General features: G+C 42.0%; 2 protein-coding genes across 10 annotated transcripts in view; one reads left to right on the top strand and one right to left on the bottom strand.

Moving 5' to 3' along the window:
* Positions 1–5,006: 5,006 nt before the first annotated feature.
* Positions 5,007–10,304, bottom strand: prmt1 (protein arginine methyltransferase 1). 4 transcript variants are annotated; one of them, XM_010902268.3, is made up of 10 exons: positions 10,204–10,304; positions 9,029–9,115; positions 8,764–8,919; positions 8,564–8,627; positions 8,073–8,215; positions 7,372–7,483; positions 6,935–7,050; positions 6,654–6,804; positions 6,264–6,385; positions 5,007–6,111 (listed from the first exon to the last, which is right to left on the bottom strand). In XM_010902268.3, exons 1-10 carry the CDS (start codon positions 10,228–10,230, stop codon positions 6,028–6,030), a joined length of 1,062 nt encoding a protein of 353 aa, XP_010900570.1. In that variant the 5' UTR covers positions 10,231–10,304; the 3' UTR covers positions 5,007–6,027. The 4 variants fall into 4 exon arrangements, with proteins under 4 accessions (XP_010900570.1, XP_010900572.1, XP_010900569.1 ...); XM_010902270.3 differs by having other exon boundaries at positions 7,396–7,483; XM_010902267.3 differs by having other exon boundaries at positions 9,029–9,124; positions 10,204–10,296.
* A 4,185-nt stretch (positions 10,305–14,489) lies between these two features.
* ap2a1 (adaptor related protein complex 2 subunit alpha 1) overlaps positions 14,490–23,942 on the top strand; it is a 32,086-nt gene continuing 22,633 nt past the window's right edge. For 4 of the 6 annotated variants that reach the window (XM_010902266.3, XM_010902265.4, XM_010902264.3 and 1 more), the window contains exons 1-2: positions 14,491–15,309; positions 17,638–17,849. In XM_010902266.3, the coding sequence (XP_010900568.1) occupies positions 15,243–15,309; positions 17,638–17,849 (279 nt within the window). In that variant the 5' untranslated portion in view covers positions 14,491–15,242. Of the gene's footprint in view, positions 15,310–17,637; positions 17,850–23,942 lie in introns of all 6 variants that reach the window. The other 2 variants (XM_010902263.4, XM_010902261.3) reach the window with 1 other exon arrangement.

Below are 23,942 nucleotides of genomic sequence, written 5' to 3'. Positions count from 1 at the left end.
AATAAATATGGACTATTCATGTATTTTCCTCAGAGCTTCTTCAGACGGTTATTCTGTAAGCTTTTGACACGTCTCTCTATTTTCAAACAAACTGCTAATTATGCCAAGATAATTTTGTCTCTGTACTTACTCTTTTAAGAGTTCCAATCGATGGAATTGTCATCACAGTAGGAACAGTGAATGATAATCAGACTGGTGGGGGAATGGAATGGCTTTGTAAGCCTCCAGAATGTTTGTATACACATGGTCTAGTGTACTGTCTCCTCTGGTGGGGCAGGAAACATTTTGGTGGAATTTGGGAAAAACTGATTTCAGATTTGAATAGTTGAAATCCCCTGCAATAAAAAAAAACACCATCAGGGTGTTCAGTCTGCTGTTTGCAAATGGTAGCCTGTAGTTCTTTCATTGCTAGCTTAGTATTAGCATCCGAGGGTATATAGACTGCAATAACAACAATAGATGTAAACTCCCAAGGCAAGAAAAAGGCCTGCATCTAATCATCAGGTACTCCAGATTGGTTGAGCAGTGACTCCCAGTTAAGTTAGTGTTTGTACACCATGTTTTTTTGTTTACATAAATGCACAGCCCACCTCCTCAGTACGATCAGCTCTGAAGACATCGTGTCCTTCCAGCTGTATTACGTTGTCGGGTATGTTGTTAAGCCACGTTTTCGAGAAAATCATGACGCAGCAATCCACAATCCATATTTCATCCATTGTGTTTGCCAGTGACCATAGCTTAGCAAGGAAAAAGATAGGTAATGAAGGCTGATGGGGGGCTAGCATTTCATGGCATAACAACATTCATTTTTCTTTAATTTGTGAATGACATTGATACAATAACTGTCCTTTTTCATCTAGTGAAAAGACGAGAGAATCGTGGAAACCCCTCCTGCGCAAGGGTTGTGGTCTATATTACCCCAAAAAGCATGCACGGATGCGTACCTAGAAATTCCACCAGAAATAGTCACAATATAACTGTAAAAAAATAAATCATTGTAAGTTATAATATAGCTACTGAAGCTTGTACCCAGCAACGTTTTTGTCTATCCTGAACAAATCCTCATGCATAACTGGTTCTGTCGGAGGTGAGGATCGAACACTGGTCACCCACATGGCACTCCACATCTTTAACCACTATGATATTTAACAATCGTCAGTCAGTCAGTCAGAGACATTTGATCTTCTTGGCCGGCTCCGCTTACGGGTCCTGGCAAAAACGAAGAGAAAACTGTGCCCCTAGTGGCCTTGTCAGAGTTTTATTATCAAAATAATCTCTAAAGGCAGTTTGTTGTAAAATATATGCAACATTTTGGTTACATGTTGACCATATGTTGAGCAATTACTACAGGAGACAGTAGACGCACTGTGCATTTCTGAATAGTCACCACATGGTACAGAAAAACGCTCTGTGTGCTTTAGTCCACAGCTGTAACAGTAGCTTTAAAGAGATACAGTGGGGAGAACAAGTTTTTGATACACTGCCGAAGTTTTCCTACTTAAAAAAGCATGTAGAGGTCTGTCATTTTTATCATAGGTACTCTTCAACAGTGAGAGACAGAATCTAAAACAAGAATCCAGAAAATCTCATTGTATGATTTTTAAATAATAAATGTTCATTTTATTGCATGACATAAGTATTTGATCACCTACCAACCAGTAAGAATTCCGGCTCTCACAGACCTGTTAGTTTTTCTTTAAGAAGCCCTCCTCTTCTCCACTTATTACCTGTATTAACTGCACCTGTATGAACTTGTTACCTGTATAAAAGACACCTGTCCACAGACTCAATCAAACAGACTCCAACCTCTCCACAATGGCCAAGACCAGAGAGCTGTGTAAGGACATCAGGGATAAAATTGTAGACCTGCACAAGGCGGGATGGGCTACAGGACAATAGGCAAGCAGCTTGATGAGAAGGCAACAACTGTTGGCGCAACTATTTGAAAGTGGAAGAAGTTCAAGATGCTGGGACCACAATCTCAAAGAAAACCATTAGTAACACACTACGCCGTCATGGATTAAAATCATGCAGCTCACGCAAGGTCCCCCTGCTCAAGCCAGCGCATGTCCAGGCCCGTCTGAAGTTTGCCAATGACCATCTGGATGATCCAGAGGAGGAATTGGAGAAGGTCATGTGGTCTGATTAGACAAAAATAGAGCTTTTTGGTCTAAATTCCACTTGCCGTGTTTGGAGGAAGAAGGATGAGTACAACCCCAAGAACACCATCCCAACCGTGAAGCATGGAGTTGGAAACATCATTCTTTGGGGATGCTTTTCTGCAAAGGGGACAGGACGACTGTACTATATTGAGGGGAGGATGGATGGGGCCATGTATCGCGAGATCTTGGCCAACAACCTCCTTCCCTCAGTAAGAGCATTGAAGATGGGTCGTGGCTGGGTCTTCCAGCATGACAATGACCCGAAACACACAGCCAGGGCAACTAAGTAGTGACTCTGTAAGAAGCATCTCAAGGTCCTGGAGTGGCCTAGCCAGTCTCCAGACCTGAACCCAATAGAAAATCTTTGGAGGGAGCTTAAAGTCCGTATTGCCCAGCGACAGCCCCAAAACCTAAAGGATCTGGAGAAGGTCTGTATGGAGGAGTGGCCCAAAATCCCTGCTGCATTGTGTGCAAACCTGGTCAAGAACTAAAGGAAATGTATGATCTCTGTAATTGCAAACAAAGGTTCCTGTACCAAATATTAAGTTATGCTTTTCTGATGTATCAAATACTTATGTCATGCAATAAAATGCAAATTAATTACATAAAATCCTACAATGTGATTTTCCAGATTTTTTTTTGATTCTGTCACTCACAGTTGGAGAGTACCTATGATAAAAATTTTACTTCTACATGCTTTGTAAGTGGGAAAACCTACAAAATCGGCAGGTTATCAAGTACTTGTTCTCCCCACTGTACGTTTTAAATGTATTCAGGTACAAGCCTTTGCTTTGTTATGCCCTAAAATTGCATCAGGTAGTCTTTGTAGCATCTGAATAGTGGCTAAATAGATTTATGATTGAATCCCTGATTGGTGTGCATCCCCCGTGAGCCTTCACCATAGAGCCTTCACAGACTCTCCTTTACGTATTCACATCAATAGAGCTCATCCAGCCCATGCTGAACAGAGTTTACTCTGAAAATCCTACCTCACTAGCCTGCTCAGGAGATCTCAGTGGCATCTACCAGTTCAGAGGGACTTGCCATCCCAGGTGACGGTCGAAGCCTGCATCCATGGCCCCAAGAAATAGCACTGGCCTCTGTGTTGGTCTCTGCGTTGGGCTGCAGCAAGAGTTTAAGGGTGCCCCTCATGCTGATCCTGGCCAATGTCATCATCAACATCTCTACAGTGAGCTGTATGGGTCACTTAAGTATTGCCAGACCCTTGTTTGCATTGCCGGTAGCTGGAACACCTGTCCGGTACCTATCCAGCAGTCAGCTGCCTTCATTTCAAGTAAGACCAGAGTGGACAAATCGCTTGGAGAAGAAGCCTCCCCAAAACATAATTGTGTCAATTCATGCCACTAAGGATCCAGGGTGCTTCAACTTAGTGCAGCTACCATGCCCTTTTTCCCCCACTTTGGACCTGCACTTATGCATGTCCCCATACACAGATAGAGCTGAAGTGGAGTCTCCGACTTAAAGTTCCTCTGTGTTTTCATCAAAAAAAAGTTTGCTTGCACTTGGTCCAGGCAAGCAAACTCAGCAGTGAAAACTTCCTGAGGAGACTGAAGAAGTTTGGCATGTCTGAAAAAACAAACTTCTACATGTGCAGCATTGAGAGCATCCTCTCAGGCTGCATTACTGCCTAGTACAGCAGCTGCTCCGCTACAGATCCCAAGGCCTGTGAGAGAGTGGTGAAGTCTGCTGAGCGCACCATAGAGCTCCTCGACCAGCAACACTGATCCATGATTTTTACACATGCAGGTACCCTGTATGTGCGTTTGTGTTTTCCCCAGGTGTCCCTTGTTTCCTATTGTGCTCCTTTGTGTTTCCTGGCAGTCATGAGGGTGTCGCCTGACTGCTAAGGTGAACCAATCAGTGGACACCCATCTTAATTGCACCACCTGTCCCTTTGACCATTACCCAATTGCATCACACATCCCTGGTTTAAAAACCCAGTCAGTTGGCTGTCCTAGAGACTCTTTTGCTTTACCGACATGGACACTTGAGATACATACCCTTTTTGAAAGACACCTTGTTCATTCATACATAACTTAGTTTAGCACATCTCACTTTTTCCTGTATTGCTGTTTTTTTTTGTGTCGTCTAGTCAATTGTTTGCTGTTTAGTCCCTGTTCAACCTGTGTTTTGTTGTGTACATTAGAATATTCTTTTGTAGGTCATAGGCATAGACTCAGTTATAATAGTCAGTGCTTTTAACCATATTGTTCATATTCCCATACTACTCACAAATTGCTGCTAGTTTACATTGGTATATGTTAATGGAAAATGTTTGCATTATATATCTTACCATACTGTAGATGACATGCCATGTGAAGAATTTCATTGTTCAGATTGACACTGTTACTGCATTTGATAAATACATTGTAATTATACAGTCACCTTGATGTGGCGTTATTGCAACTTTATCCTTAACGTGAAACAAATGCACAAGTCAAACCATTTTCTATTTTTATTATTTTATTAAAAAAGCAGCACAGACAAAAACTAAACAAAAACAATTAGTCTGGTTCTGACCCAATTCCACCCTGTGTACCCCACACCAGCCATCTCAGAGTCAAACATCTGACCCCTGCAGCTCTCCAACTAAACACTCATATTCCCCATGATTCACTTAAGTGCTGCACTTGATGCCTACAGGACAAACCAAGCAGAATCCTCTACAAACAAGGGGCCCTGGGATGGTATGCATCTCAAATGGCACCATATTCCCTATTTAGGGAACAATCCAGGAGATTAGAGCGCCAAGAGGCACTGAAGGACACAACAGGGGGTTGGAATCTCTATACGACAAGGTTAAAGAGACCCAGACGGGGATGATGGGACTGGTGAGGTCCCAAAAAGAAAAAAACACCAATCTCCAACACCATGGAATACGGTGCTCAACTCAAAAACCACTTAATCCTTTGCATTTCTTAAGGGGTTCCAGATTAAGCTCTAATTCAGATGGCTAAAACAGGGAGTTTGTGGTTATGTAGAGAATCATCTGGAGGAAACGCTGAACAGTGTAATAAGACTAAGTCACCACGTTCTGGAGAGCAATTCTTAGTCAGTCATGACAGGCTGAGTCAACGGTACAGAGACACCCAATCAAGAGGATCCTTGGGACCAGTCAGCTCGTCATGAAACAGGGATCCAACTTCACTCTGAAGAGGATTTCCTCAAATACGGAAATTTCAAAATACACCAATGGCGGATTTACAACTCCCCTCGACAAGGCAATTGAATTGGCCGGCGGAGGATGGAGAGAAACCAGTCATAGGAGGCGCTTCTTAAAAAATAAGATAATGAAAGGGGTAGAAGGGGACGGTTCTGCCATGTCATCAAGATCCATGACTGCATAACAGGCCAAAGTGACTGAATGAGGACACTATGTACAGGGAGGTGAGAGGGGTCTGTGTTTGTGCGCGTTGAGGTTGAGCACAGGCTACAGCCACATGCACAAGCTTAAGGCGCTAAACGTAAAACATGAGCACACGTAAAAACAAACACCATTTTAATGGCTATTGCACAATGAGTGGCCATGTCTTTTCACTTTGGCCCTTCAGTTTGTAAAACCTAGCTTCTTTTCCTCGCAAAATCTAACAATACACGAAAGCAAAACAATCCTTGAAAACATTGCTTACGAGTACTAATCACAAGTTATGGAGAATGAGAAGTGATTTGACAGACACTGACCCCTGGGGTGTGCTCATTCCACCAAATAGTTTGAGAAACCTTATCAAATAGACTCTGCTCTAGTTGAGGAAATGCTTTGCTATTAAAACATCTGCTGGAATGAACACACCCCTGATCTCCCTTCAGCACTCCCTTCCACAAACAAACTAGGATGGGGGGGGCATTAACGCATCCTATACTCTGAGGTCTTGGACACCTCACAGAGCTGACCCTTGAAGTCGATGTCAACAGTGAAGTCCAGGTCTCTCTGCAAATCAAAGGCACAGGTTAGAATGCAGTCAACAAGCCACCTTTAAAGCGCAAAATAGACCCAAAACAAAACCAGGGGTTAATTTGTTTCAAGAACACACCCCAGCCATGTTGGCAAGACAATTGTAAATAGCCAGTGCAGGTTCTTACGTTGTTCTTGGAATTGGGCTTCATGTTAATATTGCCAAAAATCTCCTCTCCAGTCTTCACAGTCAAATAGTCATCCAGGTAGAACACAGTCTGCTTCCAGTGCGTATATGGGGACTCTGGACCTGTGGGGGAGAAAGAACCATTTTAACATCATCCACTGCTGTGGTGCTTCCCATAGAAAGGAAAGCCACTTTAAAAGTCAACCAAAATCTAACAGCAGGGCAACTAAAAGGGCAAAGTCTTTTAACGCTACATCCTCTGTAACTAGATTAATACTTAGCATCTTAAAAAAAATGGAAGTCTTCCAGGCTAGAACCCTGTAACTAGTAGTATCATATTACCGCTAAAATGAGTTTTAAGTGACGACAACCCATCAATTGTTAGACTTACTGGTGGAGAAGCCTGTCCTCTTGTGGCAGCGCGTGAACTCGATGTTGAAGTAGGTAACGAGGGCATGGATGTAGTCATTCCTCTTCACTTGCAGGCAGAAGGGCGAGGTGAACGACAGGTCATCAATTTTCACTGTGTAGATGTCTACCTCCTACAGATATAAAGGGGGAGAAGTTGAGATTGTAAAAAGTGGATGTAGGAAGTGGGGGCAACAGCATTAGTGAAAGAATTCCACAATGTTTTAAATACTAAATAGGTGCAGAAGGGCACTGCTGACTTGCCTTGATGAGGCAGGCGCTGCTGACCAGCTGTTTGGGATCCACCACATCCACAAGAGGTTCCTTGATGGCAACCTCTTTGATGCAGGACATATCAAAGCCATATACATTCTCCCACCCTGTTAAAAAAATATCAGTCAGTAATGCACTGGGCAGACAGCAAGCCTCAAAATGTTAGACCTGTTCCCTCGAAAGGTAAATTATTTTAATTCTAAATTGTCACTTCAAAATTCAGACAAATTTCTTTGCTAGAGCAGTGCTGACATGGCTAACAGTAAAACACACAGCTGAAGTCAATGGTCTTCACCAAATTGTTGCTGATAAGCCACAAGTCAGCCACATGCAGAGCTGAACTGGCTTCAAAAAGGACTCAAATTGCACAGTCCCCTCAAACCAAAAACACAGGAACAATGCTGGCCTTATTACACCAACTATATTACCCCAAAATTTAGAGGAATTCTCACAGTGGATTTTGTAGTCCTTGTACTGCCTGTCCTCGATTGCTGTGACGTAAAGGGTAGCCCTGTCTGGGAAAATCAGGCCCTCTGGTTTCTGGGTGACAGGAGAACAGAGTTGGGTGAGTACACTTAATGACAGATTAGCAGGCTATTTAGAGGCCTGACATTCAGCAGCAGCTGTGCACAATCAGACAAGAGGGTTTGAACCGCTGGCCTCTAGAGGGTGGCAAATCCACCAGTCTTAAATTACATTGGCATATAATCCTTGATATATAACCTAAATTTGAAGGGATTTTTGAATTTTGTCCAGAGCTTTAACCACTTCCACCAAGTGAAAGGAACATGAGGATTCCTTCTGTATTTACAAGTTGCCATGCTCCTTTAGACAACCACTCATTGAGCTAATACTGACTAATATTTTGCATTGACTAGCTTAGACCAATACCAAGCTATTGGCCACTAACTATCAAAATAGTTGAGCCAAAACAATTCCCCAAAAATGTGTCGCGTAATGCATGTACCTATATGCCCCATGACATGAATGCCAATCTGAAAGGTTATTTCAAACCTAATTTAGCTAAGAATTATTCTAATTTTAGATTGTGAAGTGTCTTGTTACTACAACCCAAAAGTAAACCCATTTAAGTGTACTCCATAAAACTAATTTGATAAAAGGAACATACCAGCCATTTGTCCCTGGCGTAGATGACTGTGTTGAGCATGGACTCGTAAAAGAGGCAGTAGCCCATCCACTCAGAGATGATGATGTCCACTCCTTCAACAGGAAGGTCCACCTCCTCCACCTTACCCTTGATAATGGTCACAACTGAAGTAGGATAAAAGAGTTAAAGATGAAAAGGACCCCTCTGAATCAGCCATTATGGCATTCACCATCAAGTTGTCTAAGAATGGATATTTTGTCTTTTAAGTACAAACTGAAAGGGTATTTGCCACTGTGTTTAAACTGGTACATAGGCCCGTTTGGTTACAGGTATGATTTGACAACTGGAATCACATGACATTCCCCAAATGCAATGTCAATCCCTCCCAACCCAAAAAAAGTAGTTTCAATCTAGATGCCTGCCTTTCTACGGTTGCAACTGAAATGCGGTTTCATTGCATAACATTGATGCTTGCATACAGTCCCAGGGATCCTGAGGTGAAGTTCACTTACTGTGGTCCATTTTGTTGGCCTTGACGATCTTCACAGCATAGTCAGAGATACTGCTGCACTCAATCTGTAAACCAAAAGGCAGAGGTTCGAGAAAACGATATGGGACAATTGTGTACTCACTATGTATACAGTCTGTGTGCTGCGCCTTTAGAAGCTAGAAAAAGAAAATTCCACTGGCAAGTGCAGTTTTAGGAACTTACTCCTATGACTTTCTTGGCGCCCGCTTTGGCAGCGAACATGCAAAGAATGCCTGTCCCACTGCCCACATCCAAAACAACCTTGTCCTTGAACAGATGCTTGTTGTGGAACATGGAGTTTCGGTAGGTAAGTGTGCGCACTTCATCCTTTAGCATCTCCTACAAAGGAGGACAGGCAAGTCAAAAGGCGAATGGACATCTACCACCAAAAATGTTGCTGCTCACAATTCATGCATGACAAATGTTTCCTTTCATCCAAGATGCCTACCTCATGAATGCCGAAGTGGGCATATGAGTCAAAGTAATAGTCCTTGGAAGTCATGTCTTCTGCCGCAGGCTTGGCAGAGCTCTCTCCCTGAGAAATCTCAAAAAGAGACACCAGTCACAACCAAAACCAGCTTCAGGATAGCAACAATTACGAATTAAAACTATGGTGCAGGTTAAGGCTTCAAACAAGTAATAACAGAGTTGTGAGAAACAGATGCAATTCTATGAAATCCATAAAATTGTCAGTTAGATTTCCTTAAAATGTATAACGTTGAACTTAAACATTATCGAGGATGTACATTGTTAAATTTTGTAGCACAGGGGTGTACCAGGCAGTACTGAAACGTTTTTTTGTTCAAACACAAAGGATAAGAAAGCACATGGTTTAGCGGCAGATGCATTTCAGGCCTTCACAGGCTTATCTGGTTCGTTGGGACAGTAACTAGACTTCAATCAGTAATTCGAATCGCGCGGGCTGACCATAAGAAACTCGGCTAACTCCATTATCTAAATCTGCCATGCGTTTAAAGTAATTCAAGGATTTAACAGGCTACAAACTAATTGTTCACGATTCCGCGAGGTTCGGGCTTGTTAATTGTTATAGTAACATAAGCCATAGTACCATAAAAAACAGGATTGATTGCTAAATGTATCCAATAATTGAATCGAACCAGATTAACTTTGTTTTAAACCAGACTCGTGAAATGCCGGTAACTAAAAATCACGTGTAGCAGATGCGCTTTGTAAAACGCAACTATAGCTAGCTTTGCTAACGTAGCACCCATGCGGTCTTCCCTCCAAGTGGTGCAATTAAACGACTGAATTATAACTCGCATGTTTGCCACGCACAAGATACACTTGTCATTCATATCACATTTCTTACACATAGCCAATCTCAGAAACTATAACTACGAAATGAGTACACAATGTGCTAGAAAACAACACGTGACGACTAATGAATGAGTCCTGCAATGTAGATGGCTGGCTAAAATGGATGCTTTGCTAGCTAAGTGCGTGTGTTCCCTGAACTAGCCAAATAGCAAGCTCCGCGGACTAAAATGACATTGGAAGCATATGTAACGACTAACTCCAGGTCATTAAAACGGAACACAATGAGAAATCTTATTTGTGTTCGAAAAGACTTCAATCATGACTAAACCACACCATGGCGCTTACCTCCATTCGGTCCGTCGTCTCCGCCATTTCAATTCCGTATGAGCATGGATGCAGACACAGTGGATAAAATGCTCACCCTTGAAACCCCACCCTTTAATGCAAAATAGGATTCGTGATTGGATTAGTGTGCCACGCACCACCCAAACGAACACTCGGGTTTTGGATGAAAATTTCTTATTGGTGAAAATGTACATCTCAAATCCAGCTATTATTGTGATTGGGTAATACTTCTGGACCAGGACATTTTATTGAATTAGGACAGGGCTATTCAAATCCAGTCCTGGATGGCTAAATATTTCTGGTTTTTGGCTCTACCTGCTAGTTGATTGCCTTCACCTGGCTTCGCAGGTCTGAATCAGTCCCATATAATTAGTAGAGGATAAAGCCAGAAATGTTTCGACCCTCCAGGAAATAAACGAATCAATCAAATACAATAATTCAAAAAAGTAATAATGCTCGTCAAAATCATATATATATATATAAATTTCAATTCGCCAATGTCTCGTCAATATAACACTTGTATAAGTTTGTAGCCTGACAACATGTAATTGGAGCTAACCGTATTTATGCACCGGAGAAATTACTATAGAGTATGCAACGGACTGGCACGTCTGTAGCAGGCTGGGAGTTTTAGTAACGACTTTAAGTAACGTTTTATTAGTTAATAACTCAGATCTAAAGAAAGGAATAGCATTTCAAAAGACATGCTCAGTGGACGGTATCACCCATGCAGTGCAAGATGGGTCCAGACTACTCCCTCCAAAATAGTAAGAATAGAACTTTAATTATAGGTGAAGTCTGAAGGATGGAAGTAAAAGTTTTTGTGTTGTGGTGTCGAGCTTCAAGCACAGCTTAACACTGGTTGAAGTAAGCAAGTCTCTGTTCCACTGTGAAAAGAAGACTTTGCACTACAGGGTTGACAGTTCGAGTGGCTGTAAGACATTGCTAAGATGGCAAAATAAGGAAAAGACTACCCAAGTGTGGAAGAAGGTCTCATGGATGAATCAAAATTTGAAATGTTTGGTTCAGCACGCAGGGATTTTGTACACCATTGTGCAGGTGAAAGGATGATTCCTCAGTGTGTGAGCCAGTCCACCAACTGTCAAACATGGAGGAGGAAGAGTTATGGTCTGGGGCACTTTTGCTAGATCTAGAGTGAGCGACTTCACAGATTTAGTGCCACTGTGAATAAAACAGCAATTTGCAGCGCCATGCAATACCCTTTGGTGTATGCTTAGTTGGTCAGGGCAGGGCTTAAACCTACAGCAACATAATGACCCAAAACACCTCTAGGCTATGTCAGAATTACCCTTAGAAGAAAATAAGATGTTAGGCTTCAAATCATTGAATGACCAGCACAGTTTCCAGACTTAAAGCCCATTGAGGTGGTTTAGGATGTACTGGGCAGAAGGGTGAAAGCAAAGTAATATACAAGTGCAAACATTTTGAGGGAGGTTCTGCAACTGTTTTAAAGAACATTCTGATTTTTTTTTTAATTTCCATTGTAGAAAGAATGCCATGAGTGTGTTCAGCAGTTATGTCCGCAAATGTGGCTGCTTTGATGGATCCAAAATGTAGATAAATTGTTGTTAAACCAAATGATTCCGTGAGCCGCTGCTCCTCCACATCTAGAGGGGTCAGCTGAGGTGGCTTGGGCATCTGTTTCGGATGCCTCCAGAACGCCTTCCTGGGAAGGTGTTCCGGTCCCGTCCCACCGGGAGGAGACCCCGGGGAAGACCTAGGACACGCTGGAGGGACTATGTCTCCCGGCTGGAGAAGAGCTGGAGGAAGTGTCTGGGGAGAGGGAAGTCTGGGCATCTCTGCTTAGACTGCTGCCCCCCGCGACCCGGCCCCGGATAAGCGGAAGATGATGATGATGACCAAATGATTCCATGATACCTTTTTTGTCACCAATTGTTTTTGTTCTGTGCTTTAATGTCAGAGTATATCTGTATGAATCTGTGTGAATTTCAATAAAACAGGAAAAAATGTCTATGCCAGGGTTCTGGAGAGGAGAATACGGCCGATAGTAGAACCTCGGATTCAGGAGGAACAGTGTGGTTTTCGTCCGGGCCGTGGAACACTGGACCAGCTCTATACCCTCTACAGGGTGTTGGAGGGTTCATGGGAGTTTGCCCAACCAATCCACATGTGTTTTGTGGATTTGGAGAAGGCATTCGACTGTGTCCCTCGCGGCATCTTGTGGAGGGTGCTTGGGGAATATGGGGTCCTGGGTCCTTTGCTAAGGGCTGTCAGGTCCCAGTACAACCGAAGCAGGAGCTTGGTCCGCATTGCCGGCAGTAAGTCAGACTTGTTCCCAGTGCATGTTGGACTCCGGCAGGGCTTCCCTTTGTCACCGGTTCTGTTCGTAATTTTTATGGACAGAATTTCTAGGCGCAGCCAGGGGCCGGAGGGTGTCAGGTTTGGGGACCACACAATTTCGTCTCTGCTCTTTGCAGATTATGTTGTCGTGTTGGCCCCTTCTAACCAGGACCTTCAGCATGCACTGGGACGGTTTGCAGCCGAGTGTGAAGCGGTGGGGATGAAAATCAGTACCTCCAAATCCGAGGCCATGGTCCTCAGTCGGAAAAGGGTGGCTTGCCCACTTCAGGTTGGTGGAGAGTGCTTGCCTCAAGTGGAGGAGTTTAAGTATCTAGGGGTCTTGTTCACGAGTGAGGGAAGGATGGAACGGGAGATTGACAGACGGATCGGTGCAGCTTCTGCAGTAATGCAGTCGATGTATCGGTCTGTCGTGGTGAAGAAAGAGCTGAGCCGCAAGGCGAAGCTCTCGATTTACCAGTCAATCTACGTTCCTACTCTCACCTATGGTCGTGAGCTTTGGGTCATGACCGAAAGGACAAGATCCCGGATACAGGCGGCCGAAATGAGCTTTCTCCGCAGGGTGGCCGGGCGATCCCTTAGAGATAGGGTGAGAAGCTCGGTCACCCGGGAGGAGCTCAGAGTAGAGCCGCTACTCCTCCACATCGAGAGGGGTCAGCTGAGGTGGCTTGGGCATCTTTTTCGGATGCCTCCGGAACGCCTTCCTGGGAAGGTGTTCCGGTCCCGTCCCACCGGGAGGAGACCCCAGGGAAGACCTAGGACACGCTGGAGGGACTATGTCTCCCGGCTGGCCTGGGAACGCCTCGGTGTCCCCCCGGAAGAGCTAGAGGAAGTGTCTAGGGAGAGGGAAGTCTGGGCATCCCTGCTTAGACTGCTGCCCCCGCGACCCGGCCCAGGATAAGCGGAAGAAGATGGATGGATGGAGGAAAAAATTTGAGTTCTAAAATGTTTGACCGGTAGTGTATATTTCTTTGTATTCTACTGCCCACACCTTAGTGCATACACTCTAAAAATAAAAGGTTCTTGGGGGATCCTTTTTAGGTAATTCACATCAAATCTCTGGGGGAACCTCTATAAGCTGTTCAAGATAAAATGTGAAAGGATACTTCTAATAAAAGTTTTTCAAAAAGTTATAGGAAGCACCATTACAATTTTTTTTTGTAAAGACTTGCAGAGGTTTCCCCACAGTTTCAGTTCAAAGAACACATGAAAGACTCTACAGTATTCATCTTTTTAGAGTGTTTTTTTATAAGTTAAACATTTAAAAAAAGTTAATACGTTGGTTTCTTACACAACATAGTAATCAGTTGAAGCATTATACATTTAATATGATGTTCAGTTGTAAAGTTATTGGGCAGTCTAAAATATTTACAATTTGAGTATATGCAGTTCCACCAAACGGTTCTGTTTCTTTAATGTTACTCACACAAAGAGGAATTACATACCAGCACTTATGCAATGGCAAAAGAGCCCATTAATCAGCAAAAAACTATTGTTGAGCTTGTAGGAGCCCATCCTACCATAGTAGTCGCTAGAGCAACTGATTGTCCTCATAGAGCCAATGTGGCTGTGTAGTGGGTTCAAAGCTTGTCAATGTCCACAACATTTAGTAACTATTATCTAGGGTTTATAAGTCATTTTGAAAGGCAGCGTAAGTTATCCAAATATTTGGTAGTACTGGGTAGTAACCTTAAACTTATTGCTATGACAATGGGAAAGGTAAAATACAGAGGACAGTCACATTGTGTGTGTATGTGCGTGTGTCTGTGGGCGGGGGGTCTCAATATCTCTAAAATCTTTGTAATCAAAACATTGTAACACGTAATTATTGTACTTACGCTGAATACGGCAGACTTTGTGCCACCAGGGGTCCAAGTGTTCATTCCACCAATCCGTTCACATTAAAGCGGAAAGGCCGAGTTTAGGGAAAAGGAAGCGCTAGATTCTGCGCAAAACGAACGCATCTAGTAATCCCGCTGCTTGTCCTGTCACGAGCCCTGTCCGAGGCTACCGAGTATCGAATTGAGAAATTATTGACGACCTCGAATTGTTTTGGTTTAGCCATCGCGTGTACCTTGTTGGATTAGGCAGAGATATTGTGAAAATACGGTTGTAAACTGACTGATCACGGTCAATTGGTGATGTATTCCAACATTTGATATAGCTAGCTAGCCAGCTAGCTACTAGCTGTTTAGCTAGCTTGCCTTGCGTGACTCACTCACTGACACTGTTCAGAGACCGAGTGGCTACAGTATTTTTGACACTCTGCCTTTTCTCTGATATCTATTTAACGTTTAATATATTTAGTAGCGACTGACTAGATATAGTTAGTTACTACTGCGTGTATCCTCACTAACAGTAGTATACACCTCGCTTAATTTGGTCGTAAACGACGGGAAGGTTTGAATGAATTTGCTAACGCGATAGCCAGCGGAAACGTCGGCTAATTAACGTGGATAGCTAACTAGCTAACATACACTGTTGGAAGTAATCATACCGCTAGGTAATTTGTAGCTAGTGCGCTAGCAAGGTATTGGTAACGTAACTCAATTAATGTTAAACGTCAAGGATCAGAAACGGTTAGAACGTTCACTGGCCATCAAGAAAGCTGACATCTAAACGCCAGCTTACGTTAGATATAGTTGACCGTCGACTATTCATTTTTTACGGGAAGGGCCAGAGGACAGAAACCAGCAAAAATGCCGGCTGTGTCGAAGGGAGATGGAATGCGAGGATTAGCTGTGTTTATTTCGGACATACGGAATTGTAAGTGCCCTTTACTTGGCAAATGTGTAGCCAGCTATACATGTTTGTGTGTTAGACATTTGGTCCAAACACACATGTTCTTGCATATGTTTCCTGTAATGAAGTGGTGTAAAGTGACATAACTACTGTAGCTGGTAAGGTGTTGAGGGCTGGGGAATTTTCTACCGGGAGGTCATTCTCGGGCACAGTTCCTGGTGCACCGCATCCCTTTTCCATTTGCGATGTCTACAGTGTTTCTGATTATATGCTGTTGAGCGTGAGGATGTGCTGTACTGTATAGGACTGGTAGCCTGTTATTACTAGGCCGTTACGGCGGAAAGCGTTTCTATTTTTACAAACAGAATTAATCCGTCAGATGATGCCACTACCGTTCACGCTACCTGCATCAGAACAGAAGCGGGGTTAGCTCACTGTTTTATTCAACACATACTACAAGGCTAGTATTGCTATGTATTAGTGTGTGTGCGATAATTCATTTATCAGACCAATGCTGGTTGGACAGTTACATTGTATCCCGGTTCAAGATGAAGCTACAGTAACCCAGCCTGGTGAATGATTTGTATGCGGATGGGTAGATTTCCGCGACACACACAGCCAGCAATCCATGTGTTTACAGTTTACTTTCTTAGTTTAGTGGCATTTATTGCATTGAACATAGATGGAGTAATGTTACAATTTACTGAGTCAGTTTAGCCGACCAATACCGAGCAGTCTCACACGCTCCCCACTTGTAATTTAACTTGGATAATGGATTCCCCCTAAAAATAAATACTTTTTGACACTTCCTATCCCAAAAAACTTCTCATAAACCTAAACTCAACAGTTAACCAATGTTTTGCCTGTAAAGCTCAACTGTAATATTTACCATAAACCAATACATTTTTATATTTGGGAAATTAAAATGTCCCCAATTTCTGACATTTGAACATTGTACTTATATGCACACTTTATACAAGCATTGTCAGTATACAAATGTTTGACACTTTTACTTCTGTTGTCATGATAAAGCTAAAGAATATTTATTTCCACTCTCACACAACTTGTGCACCTTAAAATGCAGTGTGCTTGTTTTTATCTCCCTTGGATTCTTCTATTAGGTGACATGCCTAGTCCTGCCCCTATTCTTTCAAATATGATAAACAGCAGAACAACACAAAGGGGATGGGGGGGCAGTGTTGTGGGGTTACCGTGATTGCTGGCTGAAAGCACAGTATGACGTCGAAGTGGTCTAGACTCAAGAGTTGGGAAACTCTAATGACGTATACCTCTCATTTCAGAATCTTAACTTCAATGACATGAATTGGAAATTGACACGCAGTGAAATGTTAATTGACTTTCACTACTATTCACAACGGGTGTTTGTTTTTCTTCCCTTCTGGAATGTTCCCTGATTTATTTTCTCTGTTACCCAATTAGTTGTAAATTTTTACTTGTAGTGTGTTTATATGAGTACTTCTGTAAATATATACCATTTCTTATCTTAGAACTACCTACACAGGCCCTATGTAATTCCCCAGAACTCTTTCAACCCCACTCTATCTTTCCCCCACATCTGGGGCCCTCTACCCCTCCCTGTTGAACTGTCTCCTTGACCACTCCCTTCACAGACTCTTGCTGGAAGCATTCCTTAAACTGGTGCTCATGATGAAAGGTGTGGTTTCCTTAACTTCATGGTCATGCATCAGACTTGCGCAGTTTGCTTATGCAGCATGTTTATTATTAATTCAGTTTTTGTGCTGAACAGATTAGAAATGTGTGCAAAGCTAGCTTCTCCCGGGCTGGTTTCACAGGTCCGGAAAACCTATCTCGAGTGAATTTAGTTTTAGTCAAACATTATAGTCAAACATTATATACATTATATATTAGATCTGTTTACCATAATTTAGCTACAGTTTGAGACAAAATCCATACACAAAAGACAGTCCACTGAGTATTGATATAGACTGATCTGGGTCTTTGTAAAATTTGCCTATGCAAGATAGCTTTTGTTTTTTTCATGTTATAACCCATGTATAGCCTAGCTAGCAGATTAAACTTAATGTCTCTATTGTCAATATTCTATTATTGTTTTAAATAGGCTGTAATTATTTAAAACAATTCCACACTGCTTCAGTGTTGCAGTAAGATATGATGTATTTCATTTTTTTATATATAGATAGAGATGTTAGAGATGGAATAGAAAGTGTGCTGAAATGGTGGTAAGCCAGAATTGAACTCACACTGCAGCTGTATACATGCACTGGAACCTGTGGCTTAGACCAGTGGACCTGACAGATTCATCGGACCTGCTATGTTCAGACTAAATCGTCCACCCCACTTCTTCTCCAGGTAAGAGCAAGGAGGCGGAGATCAAGCGGATCAATAAGGAACTGGCCAACATCCGCTCAAAGTTCAAGGGGGATAAGGCTCTGGATGGCTACAGCAAGAAGAAGTACGTCTGCAAGCTGCTCTTCATCTTCCTGCTTGGTCATGACATCGACTTTGGACACATGGAGGCTGTCAACCTGCTCAGCTCCAACAAGTACACAGAGAAACAGATTGTAAGTAAACTGTGTGTGTGCATTATGTACTAGAGAGCTTATTTAGTGTTTTAGGGCTCTATGCTGATTTTCTCCATAAGGAATGTGTAGAAATATATAGGCTCACAAAAAGAAAAGTTGGTTTGTACTAAGATTATTAGAGTCAGGCTTATATCCTGAATTTTTCAAGTTTCCCTACTGAAATACATTTGAATTCCAGGTCACTTAGCTAAAGATGTGGGTGCGTAGTTATGCAAGGAAAATGACTGCTTGTCTGAGACCTGAGTGTCTTTTTGTGCACTAACTGTGTGAGAGTGTTTGTGTGTGTCACTTGTGCTAGTGTAAATGTGTGTGTTATACTCTGACTCCATTCTGTCTCTCTCGCTGTCTTTTTGTATTTTCAGTTCGTGGTACTTAATTTCTAATTGTGCCTCTTTCGGAAGATAGGTTTCCCATTTTGTTTTGTCATCCACTTGCCTGTTTATTAGCTGACACTGTGCTTCAAATTCTAAGACACACTGGTTGCCTGGCTGCCCAAACTCCTTGCTCCAGCCAAATGCTATCGTGCCCGCGAATGTTTGTACATTCTCTGTAAAGTGTCTGGATCTTAGAACCTCCCAAATTATTTTTAGATTCCAGTAATCAAACTGCTCTGGTTGGTTCCAGAAACGTGTTTGGTTCCCCGGACTCTGATAGGTCGGGCCAGAATATGCATGGGTAAAGTGATGTAAAGAAAATGTTATCATTTAAAGATGGTCCAATTGCTGTTTTCTTTGGGTAATCTAAACCACTGCAATGAAATCCGTTTCAGACTGAAATGTAGCAAATGAAAGGATGGTAGAAGGATTACAGTCGTCAGGCAACTTCAGTGCTGCATTTACTTAAATGGAAATGTCACTGCTGCTCTATTTAGCTGTATATGTCAATTAAAATACCATATGTGCCATCAAAATTGGAAATATGCTCTTGCTACACATGATGATCACCACAACTGATTCTGCATTACCTGTTAGAACTGGGAGATCAACATTTCCTGATTGTAAACAAAACAGAATGTCCCGAGTTAATAGCGATGCCCAGCTCTTCTTGTAATGGCAAATCAGAAGCAGCGGTGGTTTCTCTATCTCAAAAAGACAAGCTGGCTAACAAGCTCCTGAGAATCAGTAAAAACTAGTACCACCTCCTTTTGTAAAGTCTACCTTCAAGGGTGTAAACAGGGCTCCCATCAGGCTGTAGTCTTTACAAAGACAGAGAAAATAAGCCAAGGACAACATATATGTCCACCACTAGTGGGATTGAGCAATTCACAAATGGCACAATAATTGCTACAAAACAGGACTCCATCAATTTTCAGACTAGATTAGACTGGTTGTTCTAATCACCCCTCTGTGTGGTATAGTTCGTGTCGTCTTTTTGACTAATAATAGCTGATGGCTTGTTTTTTTTTTACCAATCATAGTGCATTGTAAAGCACATACTACCATACATGTTGCACCTTCCCGAAGAAAGCCGGTAAGACAGTCACTTTAAAAGGGAACAAATTTCTACTACTGAGAAATGCTCTTAACTCCCTGCAGCCATGGCATGTCCATGGCATAGTGTGGGAATACGGATAGAGAAACTATGCAGACATAACGGCCCATGTCCTCAAGACATTTTAAAAACTAAAAAAAAGAGAATTTAGCAACAATACAGGGAAGCAAAAACTCAGAACGGAAAGAGTTGGAATGACCGAATGTGGTATGATACCATTGACTCAATATAAAATGGGGCGCTGAGATGTAGCCTGCAGAACCAATAACAATGCAAAATTACCTTGGAATTCTCCCAAATCGTTCTAGTTCAAAATACTTATCAAACTAATGAATACATTGGCTTACAGTTGCTGTGTTACAAGTGTAGGTGAAGTAGCCGGTCGCTGGAGTTTGAGGATTTTTTTTTTTATTTCTCATGTTCTAACACGGTATTGTAAACAAACTTTGTTTTATTCCCAGAAAAAGATCACCTTGTATTTTTCGTTACCGGAAACCTAAATCATGTTGATAGTTTACCCCTTCCTCCCCACTTGAGCTCCTCCTTAAAAGTCCTTAGTACCAAATGTATAGTGGACACAGAAGTCTGGAGCCAACGTTAGCATAAATCACTGGTGTAGCCCTGGTGCGAGGGTAAAGCACCAGTGAAAACGCTACCGAAAATTTGCCTCCCAATGAATTGTCAATGGAGTCACTTGACCGTGTGCGTGAGGCAGTGTGGGATACCTGGCAGTGCAAAGCTGGCGTGAGAGGCACAGGAAAGTAGAGCTCCCTATAATATGCAAATTTGAGATGAATTTCACTAGCTGGCATTAGGTGTTAGCCAATCAGAGAAGGTGTGGCTGCTCCTACTTTCTGCTGTATCAATGAAAAGTTCCTGCCATAGCCTACAATCTCACTATTCTACAACCAACACAGAGGAAAAATTCTGGATTTCCAGAGCAAATGGCGAGATGTTTGGCTGGACCAATTGCTTGATGAAATAAGGTGTCCTGCCTCACAATCCGGGGTCCCACTCCAGGTCACACTTGGCCTTGGTAAGCCAAAAATACCCCTGGACCCAGGCATTGTCCAGGTGGAGCTCCGGTACAAGGAGTCCCAAGGGTTGCTTGGGACTAGAGAATAGTGTCAACCCAAAAAGAATGGTGCTGCTGGCACAATCCTCTACTACGGTGAAGCAGCAGTGCAAACGCATCAAGCCTCCACTTCTCACAATCCATATTTGGTATGGCGATCATTTTGTGTAAATCTTTTTAAATGCAATTATTCCCTCCATAAATCTGGAATATGGGCTACTAGGCATAATACTGAGCAGGAAGACATTTAATTTGGTATTATTAATAGCTAGTTAATATAATACGTTGTTGTCTAATACACACACTACAGTAACTACTGTACTACTACCCTGTAGCTACTTTGTCCTCCTATAGAACAATTTGAAATAGTTTATTGATTGATCATAATACTGCTAGCTACATGAGCTAGATAATGTAACTTCCTTCATTGATAAGAAAACAGCGAACAGCGAAAGAAGCGAAGGCATGTGAAAATGCTAAACGCCTAGTGGACACGGACAGTAAGTTTCATGTGAACTACACCTGCCTAAATGCTTACTTGCAGTGACACACAAGAAGCCTGGAAACCAACTTGTGGGACTCTCCTACCTGTTGGATTGAATGTGTATTGCGTCAATTATGTAACCATGAATATTAACTCAGTTATTTTATTATCAAGATTTTATGTCACATCAAATGCAGGTATCTTCATGAAAATGTGATAATTATATTTATAGTAAATGTTTTCATAATTTCTTAAAAACAAAAAGGAACCAGGCAAGCCTGTTTCGGCCCGCCCATGATTAGAAAGAATGAATGTTGTTGCCTTGGCTGGATTCGAACCGGGGTCTCCTGTGTGACAGGTGGCGTCTTTAACTACTACACTACTTAGCTATACATGTGCAGAGTTCTGCATTGTTTTAACCAATTAGTCGAAACTCCACAGTTCTCAAAAATAGTTCCCTACATCAGCTACCCTCCAAACCAATAACAGGGTTGATAAACTACATTCAGCGTGTTAAATTAGAGCCTACTGTAGGGACCGATTGGGACGTACTACCTCATCTTAAAATTGCGTCTCAACATTAGATAATTTTGTCAGGCATAAACATCACACCAAGCATTGTGTTAAGCAGGCTAAAATTTCTTAACATTACTTCCGCCGCAAATAGCATCTGTGAACTTCATGGCTTTTGCCACTGACCATTTTTAGCTTATTAGCCAGTAAGGGGCGTACTAGTATCTACTTACTAGCGAGACTAGCAATTTCTAGCGAGACTGAAGATGAGCTTTACACTGCCAAAGCTATTACATTTCATGGATCAACAATGTTTTTTTTTCTTCCATTTGTGAATGATGTTGATACAATAACTATCCATATAGGTGACAATAACTCACTTTTCTGTCAGTGAAAAGATGAGAGAATAGTGGAAACCCCTCCTCTTTTACTCTGCCACCGTTGTGCTCTACATTACCCCAAAAGCATGCACAGATGCATACTTCAAAAACCCACCAGAAATAGTTGCAATATAACCGTAAACAGTTGTTTTTTGGCTTACTATAACATGGCTAATGAAGCATGTAGCCAGCCAAATTTTTGTCTGTCCTGAACAAATGCATACTTTATTCTGCCTGTGTTGTGGTTTGAGCACTGATCTCCCACATGGGAGTTTGCATCTCTAACCACTAAGCTATTAAACAATGGGTATTCAGTCACTTACTCAGTAAGAGACATTCACTCTTCTTGGCCGGCTCCGCTTGCATGGTCTGGCAAAAAGTAATCATGTACGTTGCATCATATTTATGTAAACAACAATTGCTTGTATCAGCTCATGTCTCACATCACATGCAAAACTGGTATGCATCAATATTCTGATGATTTAGTATAATGTCATTGGTTGAAAATGTATGGTGCAAAATTAAAATAAATACTGGTGTATTGTTAGGTTAACAACTCCGTTCAAACATAATTATGTAGTCGGTAAAAAAACACCCAAAATAGTGTTTTCAGGCAGGATTTAATATTTGATCGTGTAGTCAGTTTATATGTACGGATCAACAAACGTTGTGTCATTGAGTCTAATGTCAAGCTCTGCTTTTGTGTTCAGACTTTCTGACCAAAACATAACACTGCCTAAGCAAAGCCTTTAAAATTCCATAATTTTATCTTATGTCATGATATGTATGACTATTGGGTTATACGATGTGGATGTAAAAAGGTTTTGGTCAAAGGTTTCAATACGAGTTCTTTTACAATGTCAACCTTCAGTCTGAATTGATTACTGGTTGCTTTCCACTTTACTTTTCTTCCTTGAGGTGAAAACAACACTCACTTTACTCTTGTCAGATTAGGGTTTGATTCTTGGAAAGAAGGGAGAAAATGCTTTAAACAGTAAATGTTCTAACAATTGGTGTGATGTAACATTCTGGAAAATGTACATAGAAATCTACAGACAAGTCTGATGTTCAGTGTGAAATCAAGCAATCTCTTTTCAAACATTGACACAACCCTGGTTTCAGGGGGATTGGATTTAAAGTGATGTCATGCGTTGACTGCGTTTACACAAGAACCGCCCCAATAAGTGTTGGACCAAACAACGATTGTCAGGATGACTCCCTGTTCCTCTAGAATTACGCTACTTTTGACCAGAGCCTGTGAAGCTTTTGGCAAAACTAATAAATAAACTTAATAAAGCAAAAACATATATATTTTAATCGAGATGGAGGGGTTATGTATGTTGTTTTAAATGTGTTGGTGTTAGTGTATATACTTAAATCTAGCATTGCAGTTACGTCATCTTTTATACTGCAGGGCGATGCTTCTGTTCTACTTTTTTCAATGTTTTTCAAACAGGGTCTATGACCTTGATTTGACAAGTTCAAAGCTTTCATTCAGTAGATTTTTCTGTTCACTGCAGGGTTTACGTTAGTAGGCAAATGCGGGCTTTTCACCGGTATTAGGTGTACGATATCTCTGTTGTTGTTCCTGTGTGTGTCGCGTTGGAGGTGGAGTCATGGCAGTTTTCCTGTGATGCCACTATGGGCGGGTACAGGGTACTATATGCAGTGGAAAATAAACCGAGGTAAGCCATCTAGAGCCGAGTCGAGCTGGTACCATGCAATGGAAAAAATCTCCCAAAGCGGGTAGGGTCGAGGCGAGTAGAGTCGAGCCGGTACAATGCAGTGGAAAAGTGCCGTTATTGTTAGGGTCCCCCAGGGTCCCCCTGGTCACATGATCATCCAGCTGAAAATCATTGCAAACAAATAATTGGTTTTATTGACAAAATTAGTGACCAAGGAATCCTATTGAAAAAGAGGGAGCCGTGCATTCCCCTCCTCATACCACCTGCTGCATATCTAAACCTAATTTGGATTGTACTTGGTGGTGATGACTAAGATGATGTGAGGTCACTTTTTGAGAACAGTGTTTCTTTGGAGGAGCTTAAAAATGACAGAGGTGTGATTATAGACTGGCTTGTACCTTCAAGATAGCCAGCAGATACAACCAAATCAGTTGTAGGAAGTAT

The sequence above is a fragment of the Esox lucius genome, chromosome 11, assembly GCF_011004845.1.
Source record: "Esox lucius isolate fEsoLuc1 chromosome 11, fEsoLuc1.pri, whole genome shotgun sequence".
Lineage (NCBI taxonomy): Eukaryota > Metazoa > Chordata > Actinopteri > Esociformes > Esocidae > Esox > Esox lucius.
Note: the sequence above shows the minus strand (reverse complement) of the source record. Positions and strands in the feature narration are given on the sequence as shown.

Excerpts from the sequence above, each read along its gene's own strand:
- prmt1 (XM_010902267.3), bottom strand. The coding sequence starts at position 10,230 with ATGGCGGAGACGACGGACCGAATGGAG. Across the intron at positions 8,216-8,563 it reads GGCCAACAAAATGGACCACA|TTGTGACCATTATCAAGGGT; the intron begins GTAAGTGAACTT and ends ATCCTACTTCAG. Across the intron at positions 6,112-6,263 it reads AGCCCAATTCCAAGAACAAC|AGAGACCTGGACTTCACTGT; the intron begins GTAAGAACCTGC and ends TTTGATTTGCAG.